Below are 14290 nucleotides of genomic sequence, written 5' to 3'. Positions count from 1 at the left end.
AAAAATATTTTGGATCCCGAATGGCACGAAAGCACCTTAGTGTTACAGTAAATATGTGGTAAAAGGTTACATCTGCCGCACACCCAAAGAAGCCGATCATTCAATTAGCACCATCTTCCCTACTTTCAAGCATTGTGGTGGCAGCTGTATGTTCTAGTTGCGTTTGTCATCGGCAAAGACTGGGAGGCTTGTCTAGACTGATAGGTACATAGATGAAGCGAAGTACTGGCAAATCTTAGAGGAAAACCTCATTCTGATAAAACTTAAAACTGGGATAGAATTCACCTTTCAGTAGCACAGTGGCTTGAAATCCTTAAGAGATCCCCAGCAAACATGAGAGAGCTTCAGCAAATCTGCCAAGAGGAATGGGTAAAATTGCACCCAGTGTACAAGGTTCATAGAGTCTTATCCAAAAAGACATGTGGCTGTAATTGCTGCTAAAGGTGCTTCCACCAAATATAAAGATTAGAGATCTGTATACGTCTACATTTACATATTTTAGTTTATTTCTGTTTAGTGTTTGCTGACAGTCTATTGAAACTTGTTACCTCTAAGAAGTCTTCAGTTTGAGCTTTCAGGATTTCAACACAATATAAAGTTTAAGAAAATCCATATGCATCATTTTATTTCCAATACGGGACACCATAGGAAGGGTCTTAATACTGTTGCATTTTTAGGCACATTTTAGAAAGGGTATGAATCAATTTTGATACACTGTAACTTGAATGATGTTACATCTTGCATACATGTATTGTGCTGTGAAAGAAAAAGATCTCAATATATTTTGAATTTAACCTTCATTTAATATTTTATTAAGGTATTTATGAGGTTTTGTGATCCTTTGGGAAAGCTATACTACTACTACTGGTGATGTTGATCATGCTAAAGTTTAGTATTTTTACAAGGTTTTCCATAAATGAGTTTCTGAGAAACTTTTTACTTAAATAGAATGTTACACTACTTTATCTCTTTCTTGTTTAAGTTTTGTTTTGGAGAAATGTATCACCATCATCAAGAAGCAGATAAAAATATTTCCTGTCTGAATTCCATTTTTTATTTCGTTTTTAAATAGGCTTCATGATGAAAACAAAGAGAACCTGTTTTCAGGTGAAGTCTGTGAAGTTGCTGCAAAAAAGAGGAAAAAGGATCACTTTAACAACAATACGAAGTCACAATGTAAGTATCAAGACTCTTTTAAAGGCGGTAGAAATGTTTTCCATAAATTACTTCTCAGAATCACAAACATACAGCAGATGCTGTGGCTTAAGAGACATTTTAATACCAGTGCTGTATTAATGCCAGCATTACTGTGCTGAAGGCTTTGAATCACAAGCTAATACCAGTGGACTTTACACAGTGATCTTTTGAATAGGGAGGTGGTACAGTACCAGCAGTTGGGTACAGAGAAACCAAATATTAAAAAATATGATATTTTTTTGAAGATCCCTTATTTGATACAATTTTAACAAGGAAGCAAAAGAAACAAGCAAATAGGATATGATATTATTATGTTGACGTTACAATCCCAGATCTACCTCTTCTGAATTGTGTTGACAACACTCGTAACAAGCGTTATGTTGTAATATTCCGCCAGCCTTATTTGTTGACCAGATCGGTCTCATCTTTATAGAAATAAGTGTCATTCTTTGTAGTTCTTGTTTCGTTTCTTGGGTAAATTAGGCCCTCGGAAATTGACAAAGAATACTAATAGATTGGCTCTTCTGAAACCTTGATTTTGTGACGCATAGTGTAAATCTACAACATTATTATAACACATGCTAACGACTTAGAACATAAATTAGCATAATACAGGACTTAATATTTGTAAATATATGTTTATATGACAGGGCAAGTCGGTATATCTGTGGTTAGCATTGCTGCCTCGCAGCGCTCAGGACTGAGTTCAGTTACTTGGGTGCTATCTGAGTGGAGTTTGTATGTTCTCCTTGTGTTCACATTGGTTTTCGATGGGTGCTCCAGTTTCCTTCCACAGTCCAAAGACATGCTGGTAGGTTAATTGGATTCTGGGAAAACTGTCCCTAGTGTGAGTGTGTGTGTGTCTGTGTCTGTGTGTGCCGTGCGTTGGACTGACATCCTGTCCATGATGTACCCTGCCTTGTGCCTGTTGCTTGCCTGGATAGGCCCCAGTTCGCACGCAACCTTGATTTGGATAAAGCTATTTGAAAATAGATGGATGTTTATATGATATGGTGTTCACTTTTTTTCCGAAGTTTTCTACCAAGAGAAGTGGATCTATGTTCAGAAGGAGAGCACAAGAGAGGTAAGTATTATAATAATAATAAGAAGAAGAGTTGACAGTCTTAAAGTTTATACTTGCAGTTTCTCAAAGCATTATAAAATAGCACAATAGATGCAAAACAAATTGACCAAAAGCAGGTACCAAATTGACTATGTGAAGACAAGGGCTAAACTGAATTATACATTGAAAGCTTTAGTGAAAAGACAGATCTTTTAAGCAAGTTTTGAAAGTGTTCACAGTTGCAGAGTTCCTGGTAGATTCGGTCAATGAGTTTCACAGATGTGGTACTGCACATGAGAAGGCTCAATTGCTATTACTATTTGGAAGAGTAAGAAATCTTGAATTAACAGATCTCAGATTAAGAGCTGGAGTATGCTCGTGCACTACATCCTTAAAAGAATCTGAAGCATCTCAAGTCATTCAGTGTTTTATATGTGAGCAGAAGAAGTTTGAAGTCCTCTAAATTTCACAAGCAGTCAGGACAGGAATTATGTGCTTCTGCAGACTACTTTAGTTAGAACACAAGCCATAGAAATCTGGATGTACTGAAGCCTGTACCTTAGTACCTTGGAAGTAGGTCAGGCTCTACAGTTGTCTAATCTAGCTAAAATAAAGGGTTGTATCAGTATTTCCCCAGAGCAATGGTCTGAACGAAACAGAGTTACACAGACAGAGAAAAGATACTTGGCATTCCTTAAGTGCCCTTCAGGGGGTCAAAAGTAACACCAAGGCTGATATCAAAACATCCAGAGGTTTGGTTTCAGAGGTGTCAACAACAGCACATACTGTAAGTCTGTAACTGTTGTTAATTAATACACTTTTCCCAATGGGAGTAACCTATTCTCACTGTGGAAGTAGGTTCTTATAGCCTCATAAGTGTTTAAGCTATTGGCAACTCTTCTAATGATCTAAATGTGTAAGAACGTACTTGGTATAGATCTACATTCCTTTGGAAGACAAAAAGAAGAGCTCCTTATATACAGCATTTTCCCAGGGTTAGGCAGTATGTCTTGTATAATGTTACTGTTTTACAAATGTTGTCTTACATTGCATACATCATGGATTATTTTGGGTGTTTTATTTTTTCAGAGACATGGCTACTGCACATTAGGGGAAGCTTTTAACCGCTTAGATTTTTCCAGTGCTATTCAAGATATTCGAAGATTCAACTATGTTGTTAAAGTAAGATATCATCAACTTGTATTGCTTTTATATGCTATATTTTTGATTAAGCCAACTGTATAATGAAAAAATTATTTAGCCTAAACATTTACCTCATCAGCAGCTTTATTTACATGGATCGTATGGGATGGCTACAGACACATAAGGGAGTGAGGACTTAATAAAGTGGTTTATTAATTGTTCTTTTAAATATAAACGTACAGTTTTCTCTTCATTTTTTTATTGTTAATGTGTATTTGAAATATAAAACAGTGTCCTGTACTTCTAAGAATATTAAATTTACAATCCTGTTTTGATTTAAAAAAATCTCTTATGCAGTTCGCATCTACAAACATCAATTAATCTTCTTTGCATGCACCCCAGTGTGCTCCTTTCCATCTCCTTTATAAGACTTGGCATGCAGTGTTTGGGAAAATTAAATAGATGGGTTGATTAATAAGATTCAGCAGCCCGTGTTAAGGAATAAACATGGAATTTACTCTGAAAGACATTTTCTTTACAGTTGTTGCAGCTAATTGCAAAATCCCAGTTAACATCTTTGAGTGGAGCTGCACAGAAAAACTACTTCAATGTTCTTGAGAAGATTGTTCGAAAGGGTGAGATCTTAAAATACTCGGATGCCTCCTGAAGCGTGGTTATTCTTTCCTAAAGATTTGCAGTAAAGGGTGTTGGATACTGAAATTAAAGTCATTTTCAAACTAGGCCTAAGCAATTCAGTAATAAAGTCCTTTAACTGACGCTGTAGATATAAATGGGCTTGCCATTTTTTTTTTGCCATATTTTTGTAGACTGTCATTTTTAAATGTTGGTTTGTGTTCGTGGTTGTTAGTTTTGTAAGATTCATGAAATATGTCCAAGGGGAAAATCTTTGTTTTAAGGAAACTGTGACATAATATGCTTAAGCAGTAAATCAGAATGTTATTCTGTTGCGTGCAAGCCTTTCTCTTTGGATAATGGAGTGAAAATGCTCCCTCGGATGGTTGATACATTTGTCATTGCCTTTCCTGGTGCAGTCCTAGATGACCAGCAGAATCCACGTCTGATCAAAGACCTTCTTCAGGACCTGGGCTCTACACTGTGCATCCTGATAAGAGAAGTGGGAAAGTCAGTGCTGGTGGGCAACATCAATATCTGGGTGTGTCGCTTGGAGACCATACTCAACTGGCAGCAACAGCTGAACAACCTTCAGATCCCCAAGGTCTGTCTGAGTTACAGTGCTGTTTTAATGAATGTACAAAACAATGGAGCTAGTAAAACTGTTTGAATTTTTTATATTTGAATTAAATGAATTTATCTTTTTTTACAGAGGAAATATGTTTAGCAACATTGTTTTTGGGTCTATTTTACAGCAAATTACAAATGGAATTACATTAAGTGACCTCCCACTCCACATGCAAAACAACATCTTGTACAAGTTTTCGGATGGCTGGGACATCATCAACCTTGGTCAGGTGACATCAACTTTGCACATGCTGAGTGAAGACCGACAACTGTGGAAAAAACTGTGTCAATTTCATTTTGCGGAAAAACACGTACGTTTGACAACGTTTCAGTTTCACTTTTAGATTCACGTTAAAAACAACAAGTCTCTGCTTAAGATTGTGAACTGTATTTTGTTTTATGTGTAATTCAAAGCAATTCAAAAGTCAAAGTGAGCCCCTTTGAAATATACATAGTTTGGCCACTAGAGGGTTCTTTAGATATAAAATGGATAGACACTTTCACTTAAACACAAGACCAAGCGCAGAGCCTATCAAAGCCTGGACATGTGTTATACATTGAGCTAATTATGATGTATGTGATAAACTACTCTTGCATCAGAAGATCAGAATCATTTTCCTCCCAGGTGCATAGCAGATCTCTAGGAAAACAGATGTGTTATATCTTTCACTGATGCTGAAGTCCTAGGTATTTTTCCTAGTAACCACAGTTTTGAGGCCAAAACAGTTAACATGGAAAATAGCACAGGTGGCTCATGTCAACTGCTTATCTGCACTGAGAACTTACTGTGGTTTCATCACCACACACTTTTATCAGTAAGAGTGAAGGCACAGGCTGTCAGTATTGCACAATTCATTCTCCCTGGACAGCAAAGTAAGGAATAGTCAGTTAAGGCCTCAGCTGGCTTTTAGCAAATTCACTTTCTCAAATATCGTTATTTATGTCTACGAGACATTTTAACTACTGCAAATGTAAATGCCCATTTCCACTCTTTCTACAAAATAGAAATGAATTCAATTTATCCAGACTTTTTACAGTGTTTTTAGTCTCTCCATCTTTTAATTGTGCTCTCTTTTTTTCTGTGTTCTTAGTTCTGTAGACATTTAATTCTGTCAGAAAAGGGACATGTGGACTGGAAACTGATGTACTTCACCCTTCAGAAGTATTATCCAAAAAAAGAACAGTATGGGGATACATTGCAGTTCTGTCGACATTGTAGCATTCTGTTTTGGAAGGTAAGACAGTTTGCTCATTGCACTTGTCATATATTCGTTCCATAAATCTACCTGGAATTGAGAATTTGTTTGCAAAGAATTGTTTAGATTGAATAAAATATGTATATATAAGTTTATATACTGAAAGTACAACATCTATAGAGTATTAGGAAAATAATACTCATTCATATTAATATTTTTTAATATTCTGTATTTAGGTTGATTGTCATCTTGAAACTATTGTTAGACGTCTTTTAATTTCATGGTGAACCTCTCTTAAATTCCATTAGCTGGTCCTCTTCTGAATTGCTTCTTCTCTATCCTGCAGTGAGTTTGTCCTTCATTCCTCTGTATTTGGACCACACTTACTCTTGGCATCTGCTGCAATTCCTCAATCCCTCCCTTTGTTTTAGTTTCTAGAAATGTAAGATAACCTAAAATCTGCATGAGGAAATAACATTTTTGCGAGTAAGCTATGGTCAGTGCACGTTAACCCACATGATTTGAGGAATTTTTAACTCAAGCTTCAGCACATACAGTACAGTGCCGTGTTACACTGTTTTAAAAATAAATGTGCAAGAAATAATTATTTCAGTTTGATTTCTCTTGGAAATATTTGTGTGGAGATTATTAATCCTCAAATGTATTAATTTGAGGATTAAATGTTAGTTACAAAAAATGTATATACTTTATAAAAGATGAATTACATATAGCACCATTACGAAGTTGCGTCGTAGGCTAACATTGTGTCACCTTTATTACTAATTGCAGGTTGTAGCTTAACAAAATGGAGATTCCAAATCATATAATCAATAATGCATATTCATTTGTAAGATTCCTTCAGTTAGATATTTGTAAGACTTTAGCTTGCACTATGCATGTTAAGTTTGATACTTTTGATTGAAGAGGTAGGACATATAGGCACAAACATGTAAGTGTCAAGTCGTATTCTTTCATGTAATATGGTAATACAAGATATAAGATATTTTTGAGAGCCCAAGAAACATCTCTGGATGTTGAAGAATAACTATATCTCTGTTTTCTTCTGAGGGTGGGATACATTTACAATTTACAGTGGTGTCCTAGGGGGCTGAAACATGAGAGCTTGAGTCCTGCCTTTTACTCTCCCTTTCTTCAAGTATCACATTCATTCTGTGACTGTGCCAAGTATGTTGTAGGGAATGAAGTATTAGATATGCAGATTGACAGTTATTTTTATTGCTCCCACCTACAGTGTGTAAAATTTCCTACTTCCCAGGGTTCATGATTAGACACTTCATTAACAGCTTTAGAGATTCTGATGTTACTTGTGCCTTTGATCGTTAATATAGACCTGCTTCGTAGAGTCTCACTCTAGTATTGCTGAGCTGTAGAAAACCCACCTTTCCTCGCTAATCTTTAACCTTTCATGTTTCCCTTCATGCTTTACCCTTCTTCTACTCCTTCCTCCCTGACCTCAAAAGGACTGCCACCTTGCTTTATTATTCAAGGTACTTTATCTGTTTTCATCACAGTTTTTCCTGTGTATCTTCTATTTTTTTTAAGATTTTGGCCCTGAAACTCGATGATAGTATTCATTATGCATGGTCATTTCATATGTGAAATGTGATTAATATCTTTAAGGTGGCAATGGTTAACATGTTTTAAGGTCAGCGCTCTAAAATATCCCAAGGTTTCTGAATACGTTTCCTTTTAATCCTTATTTGACACATTTAATTCAGAACAGATTGTGCTTTTAAAGGTTTGTTGGCATCTCTTGTCACCTGTCACTTTCAGTTCAAAGATCAACCAGTAATATGTCAGTAATAACCAATAATTAATGCTAACAGTAAATGGACATATGCTCTCCTAACAGTTTTTCTGTTATTCATGGATTGATGCAGTATTCTGCTAAGCAGTCTAATGTACAGCACAAATGCTTATGGTTAGCTAAATACCTCTTTGATTTGCTGCTGCCATACAATGCAAAATGTTTACTTTAATGTACACCACATTACACATTATTATCTGTTAAAATCAGAACTTTAAAAGTTTTGTGGCATCTCACCTGGTTATCAGTTAACTAGCTTTGAATTAAAACCAATAGAAGACTCACACAGAAGAAATACCAGCAACTTACTGGAATGTTTAAAAGCATACGTTGCTTTTAGTTGAAATGATCAGTTAAGAAAACAACTGAAATGAAACTATATGGGGGACATATTAATTCAGCACATAAGTTTTTTGTTCACAGCTTGTCCTGCTTTCTGCAATGCAGAACGTTCCCCTTGGATGGGATGATTAGTCCTATGCTGGTACCCATTTGTATAGTTGGGTAGTAAGCACCGTGCACACGACACTATATGCCTACTGAAGGAGTGCTGCTGGTATTAAGTACAGGCATTTCTGCTATAATGCGATAGTTGAGTTCCTGTAAAACACCACATTATAGAAAATAATGAAATAATATAGAAACCAATAGGAACCAATAGTTCAATAGGAATTAAGGGTTTGGGGGTAAAGAGCTGGAATTCACAATAACAAAGGTATTTTTCTATAGTAGTTGATCATAATATTCAATTAAAATATGTTTTTTTAAATATATTAAAATAAATTCATTTTAAATATATTTAAATATATTAGTTCTGCATAATGATGATGCCTGTAAACTGAAAAAGGGTTCAAATATAGTTAAGACATGCTTCTTATGTAAGTATGCTTCAGTATTTACATGTCTAATCAGAGACAAGTTCTGCAGTGGAGGAGGGTGAGGCAGCACTTTTTGTAAGAAACTGTTTTAACAATGCACATTACTATAAACCCAGTAGTGCGAATGATATTACATGTTCTTACGTTTCTCTTGTATTTTTTTCTCTCTCATATTTCTATCAGTGTTTCCTATGAACAGAAATATAGCTGCTGAACACTGGTATAGGTACACACCCTTGTTGCATATGCAGGTTGGGCAGGGCCTGATGCCAATATGTAGGAGAAAACTCCAGTATCCCAAGAGTGTGTTGCAATGCTGATGCTGCCTCGCCTACCGCTGTTTTTACTCCACATGCGTCACATTGTAGCCAACATGCACCCGTATTATGGATATAGACAAATCAATTTTGTTAGAGCCAATTCACGTTATGGAAACATGTTATTGCCTAAATGGTTGTACTATGTAAATTTATGCATTAATGCTTCAAGTAGCTTTTAATATCATTATTATGGCTGCTTGGGTTTTATGGCTTATTTTAAACATTGCAATACAGTCCTGACCCTCCTGAGGTCCCAGTGGAGGCATAGGTTCTTCCAGTGTAAAGGAGAAGTATGTAATCAATCCCATTAAACAGCAATATTAAAATAACTGCTCCTCTTTGTTGAAGGTGTTATTTTATGACCAAGAAATCAACCTGTAACAGCCAAACTACATCTGTCTACAAACTACATATTAACTGCCACAAAAATCCAGATCATGAAAGAACAATGTATGTACTGGAGAATAATTTAAAGGTACTTGAAGAGCTCCAAAAGACCAAACCAATATTCTGGGAAGTGTGCACTCTGAGTTGTCACAGAAACAAGAAGAAGAAACAGACTAAAAGAGTTGTCTTGGGAGGTGAAAGGAAATACGTTTCTCCAACCCATCCAAAAAATACCACACAGCATCATATGACCGAACACATTTACCCAGCTTCAGGACCTGACAGCAGATGTGGTAGTCAAGGCCTGCAGTCTGGACTTTGAGTACTGGGAGCAGTACAAACAATCCCTGAAAAGGGAAGTACAGTAGTTGTGGACACAAATAACATTGGTATAAGCCGCACACTTTCCCATCGAGGACAAATCAAGCAACATGACAAGAAATTGAGCAGCAGGACTAAATGGGTTGTTTTCTCAGAAATCCTGCCAGGCCTGGGCAAACCCTGAGAATGACTACAAATGTTAGGCCGCCCAAACACAACACATGGATGAGGTCTAGGTATGCAGTATATGTAAGACAGGAAGCCAAGAGAGAAAATGAAAGGAATATTGCAGTGAAGGGTAAAAGAAATGTTAAGTTCTTTAGGGAAAGGGGCTAATGTACTACATAAATATTTCACTAAAGAAGGTGACAACATGCCCCAGGTCAAAGTTCTTTGACCACCTTGGGTAGACTGACTGCACCCAAGACCTCCTTTTCCATATTGTACTTTTTCTACAATTTCTCTGAATTGAGAGATTCACACCTTCTTCAGCCTTCTTTATTGTCAATTTTCTTCTAGTAGTTGTAGCACCGGTGCTACATCTATGACACATTTATCCTGTGCAGTTTCATTTCCAGCTGCACCTTGCAGCACTTATCTTAGAAAAGAAAGCTGAATAGAGTGGACAAGCTAGCTGGAAGGGAGTTGCATCTCGCATTCCTGCAAGTGCCAGAGCCTCTAGCACAGGTTTGTGATGCCTCGGAGATGTTAAATGATGAGTGACTTGAGGGTGGTCTGGTCAGGGGAGAAATCAGCCCACATTTCCTCATTCTCCCCTGTGTGCGCTGCAGGAAAAAAGTATTCTGCTTTTATTCTGTGCCAGAAACAAGACATCCATTAGTAATTTTGCCCTTGCAGCTTATCATTTTTACATCAATTATGTATATATACCTCTGAAATTCAACGATCAAGGGTATGTAGAATGTTCCTTACAAATGCTCTGGGTAACAGTGGATTCATAAATATTCAGATCCCCCATCAGAATACCTTTTCTGACACTAATTTGAAAGAAACGCCAATAGCCTGCTAAAACAAACATCCATTTACTGTCCTGTTAGACTGTAAATATTGATAAGGATGGAAGTGTTAAAGGCTCAGTAGCTATCTACATAGTGTTTATCTGATATGCTTCATAATAATGGGAATACTAATTGAAATTAATAATGCAATAAAATGATTGTTTAACGATGATGCATGGTGTGATTTGGTAAAAGGCTATATATTGCTGCCCTGAGGTTGGCAGACTGGATTACAGCTAAGAAGTGGTTGTGAAAAAATGCTTAGCCTGAGTCATTACTAATACATCAGCCAGCTTTGTAGAATTCCTTTGTGTATGCGATTACCATGAGGCAGCGCTGTGGTGCAGTGGTCAGCATTGCTCTCTTGCAACACTGAGGCCCCGGGTTCAATTTCGGACCTGCGGTGCCATCTGCACTGGACATTCATGTTCTTCCCATGGGGTTTCCTCTGGCTGCTCCTCCCAAAGCCCAAAGGCATACTGGTGGGTTCATTGGGTTCTGGGATGCTTGGCTCTTGTGTGAATGTGTGTGTGTGCGCCCCCGGAGGACAGATGTCCAGCCCAGGGTGTATCTTGTGCTGTGCCTGTTGCTTGCGAGGATGGGCTTCGGCTTCCCAGTGACCCAGTGAAGCAGTTAGAAAATGGATGGACGTTATTTAACAGTTTTAAACTTTTCATTCTCAGCCTTGTTGTTTTTTAAAAGAATTTGAAAAGAAAAAAAAGGCTCAGTGTGAAGCTCTGAGATTCTTGAAGAAAAAATGTGGGAATATAGGGCTTTGTAAAAAAAATTATCAATCTGTAGAGAGATGGAGTCCATATTAGTGATGTCATCAGACTTTCCTTGAATGCCATATTATGACAAATTTGTGGAGGGATGTGTATTTTCATATTTATAAATGAAACATAGTGAGCTTCAGAACTCCATCTTAACACAAGTGAAGTAAAGGATACATTATTCATTAATGGCATTTTTATATTTCCAGGAAAGGTCTTTTTTATAGATATGCCTTGTCTTGGAATTGGCAGTGTTCAATATGAGTGTCATCAAGGAGAGGTCTTGATTGTGTATTGGAACCAATAATATTTGTTGCAATTTTAAAGCCTTTCAGTACATTATATAATGATGTGCGACTGCTACTTCAGCTTATTTAACAGGAAATCCTTGTGGTACAACAGATACCTTGTAATTCCAGAACTTGTGTAACAAATGTATTGAAAATCCAGGTATTTACTGAGTTCAGGACAGTGCTGCCTAAAAGATTTTCATTTTTGCTGTGTTAGCCACATCACATCCTGGGTATTATTGAATACAAATAGCATCTCCGCTGTTTCATATTGAGAACTTTCCTGAAATATATGGGCTGTTCAGCTACTTTTACTTGTTCCTTTTTCACAATTTGCTTAAGTTCGGGAAGTGCTGCTCTTTTAATTACCTTTCATCAGAGTAGCTCTGAGACACTTGACATCTCATTGCATGGTTGCATGAAAAATGTAATGAAACACTTTTTTTTTGTTCTGTAGTGTTATATATATTTACACTTTTGATATTTTTCATTTAATTCCTTAAAGTTTTTTAGTAATGATCTACTATATACTATTTGTATGCATTTAATAACATGACTTTTTCTTTTGACTTTCCTAGGATTCTGGACATCCCTGTACAGCTAATGATCCCGGCAACTGTTTTATGCCAGTGTCCCCACAGCACTTCATTGACCTTTTCAAGTTTTAGAGCGTTGTGTGCACCGTTTATTTCGTAGAGCAGGGCAAAACCAATTGCTGCTTGATTTGTTTAATGTGCAATATATGTTTAATTTTTCCTACAAGTCAAAGGGCTCAATGGAGATCTTTTGTTCCGCATGTTATGTAATAAATGCTCTCGTATGTTGCAGAAAGGTCGGAGGATGGTGTATGGATTGCACTTGGACATTTGTGAAAGATGTCTTGAGAAAATTTTAAAATGCAGTTATTTTCACTGACAATATTAAGAGAGGAATGACGAAATGTGCTTTTTGGTGGCTGTGTAGCGGGTGGAGGTTAATGTGTTGGTTTTATTTCTCCTTGTTAACGAGCGCACATAGAATGATGAGTAGTTCATTACTGTTCACTGTTTTGTCATGCTGTGTACATGTTTAAAGCGTCAACACTAAAATGTAAATTTACAATTAAAACTTTTTTTTATTATACCCTTTTGTTAAATCTGCTATAAAGCAGAATCAAACTATAATGGCATTATTTATGGAAAATAATTTTGTATCCTTTTCTTTAAATATTTTGTAATCTTCCTCTATCATTCCAGCGACCAGATAAGTGTAGTGGTGAAAAACCGATCATGCTGTTGGTACAATTAAAGATTTGCTAATGAAAGTGACTAAATATAATAAAAATGCATTTAAAAATGTTTTAACTTTGTGGTCAACTAGCTTATTTTTACCGCAATGTCCCTGGGAGTTATCTAAGAGCACTGTGATGTTCTTTAAAAAAGGAACTTTGAAATATATAGAAAATTTTGCCTGGTTAAACTTCTCATACACTTAGTTATGAGACGGATTCCAGCCATCCATCCTTTATCAGAAAGGTAGTTAGTTATTCCTGGTCAGGGTTGCAGCTACTCCCTGGACAGGACTCGTGTCCATTGCAGGACTTACACTCATTACACAAGGCATTTTGGGGATTGATTAAATGTTTCTGTCATCATTTTGATTGAACCAATTAGGCCTCTTGAGTGGCTCAGCTGGTAAAGGTGCCACAAGCACAAGTTGGACTCTGCTCCAGGTGTAGTCAGTTCAAGCCTTGTCTTTAAGCAGGTTAATTGTGACTGGAATTCCTCACGTTCGCTGAGCATTTCTGAGTGAGGGGTGGGAATTGTCCAGCAGGAGTGTCTTGGCCCTTGGCAAATATCGAGAAACCTGTGGCCTCCAGGGGTTTTTGTGGGTTTGCAATGCTGTCAGTGAGGGGATGTGCCTCTTTCCCAGATGGTTCTCTACCTGTGATACTGGGCAGTGCTACATTATTCAAGACCTGTGGTCTCACATACATTCTGATGGGACCACCTTCATTGCCTACGCTCCTGCTGCTCATGAAACAGTGGCCATCTTGCCAGATGAGAAAATAACAGTTAAGACATGGGAACTCCGCTTAGGTCCAAACCTGAGCGCTGTCATGCATTAGTGGGATGACTTGTGGTATCTAGCATTCAAACACCGTGAACACACTATTCCAGGCTCCATGATGAGAACTGGACAGAATCCTATGGACCAGCTTCTGCAACCCAATGCAAATCATGCATCCCAGAAATACATTTATATAGCCTTATGAACGTATTGTCACACAATGCTCCTTGCCTGGGCCTTTCACAGTAGGCCCCCTGATGATGATGGTTACTATTAACATTATCATCACGGGTTCTACTGTGAAATGGCACATCATCATAAATGTATCCGTCACTTCTGCCGAATAAAACGTAGCACCTGCTACAAAAAAGATGTTCTCATTTTTAATCATTATGAATCTTAAGTTAAAGAAATTATTTCGTCACCTTTCATATTTGTCATGTGTCAGGTGACAAAAATGGGTTATTGAAGTTTCTAAAATTAATTTCTTAAATCCACCTTCAAGGAGAGATGTAGAAAGACTGCGGTCTTTTCCGTCGATGAAATAACACTGGTATGGAGAGGTT

General features: G+C 37.1%; 1 protein-coding gene across 3 annotated transcripts in view; it reads left to right on the top strand.

Moving 5' to 3' along the window:
* The window catches only part of fbxo25 (F-box protein 25), a 53387-nt gene extending 40369 nt beyond the window's left edge, over nucleotides 1-13018 (top strand). For 2 of the 3 annotated variants that reach the window (XM_015357909.2, XM_015357900.2), the window contains exons 3-11: nucleotides 1073-1176; nucleotides 2232-2281; nucleotides 3350-3442; nucleotides 3945-4038; nucleotides 4456-4640; nucleotides 4792-4974; nucleotides 5755-5898; nucleotides 7341-7367; nucleotides 12254-13018. In XM_015357909.2, coding sequence (XP_015213395.1) covers nucleotides 1073-1176; nucleotides 2232-2281; nucleotides 3350-3442; nucleotides 3945-4038; nucleotides 4456-4640; nucleotides 4792-4974; nucleotides 5755-5898; nucleotides 7341-7367; nucleotides 12254-12343 — 970 coding nt within the window. In that variant the 3' untranslated portion in view covers nucleotides 12344-13018. The remainder of the gene's footprint in view (nucleotides 1-1072; nucleotides 1177-2231; nucleotides 2282-3349; nucleotides 3443-3944; nucleotides 4039-4455; nucleotides 4641-4791; nucleotides 4975-5754; nucleotides 5899-7340; nucleotides 7368-12253) is intronic. The other variant, XM_006626383.3, reaches the window with a different exon arrangement.
* The last annotated feature ends 1272 nt before the right edge of the window (nucleotides 13019-14290 follow it).

Source organism: Lepisosteus oculatus, chromosome 2 (genome assembly GCF_040954835.1).
Source record: "Lepisosteus oculatus isolate fLepOcu1 chromosome 2, fLepOcu1.hap2, whole genome shotgun sequence".
Taxonomy (NCBI): domain Eukaryota; kingdom Metazoa; phylum Chordata; class Actinopteri; order Semionotiformes; family Lepisosteidae; genus Lepisosteus; species Lepisosteus oculatus.
This window is presented reverse-complemented; position numbering and strand designations above follow the sequence as displayed.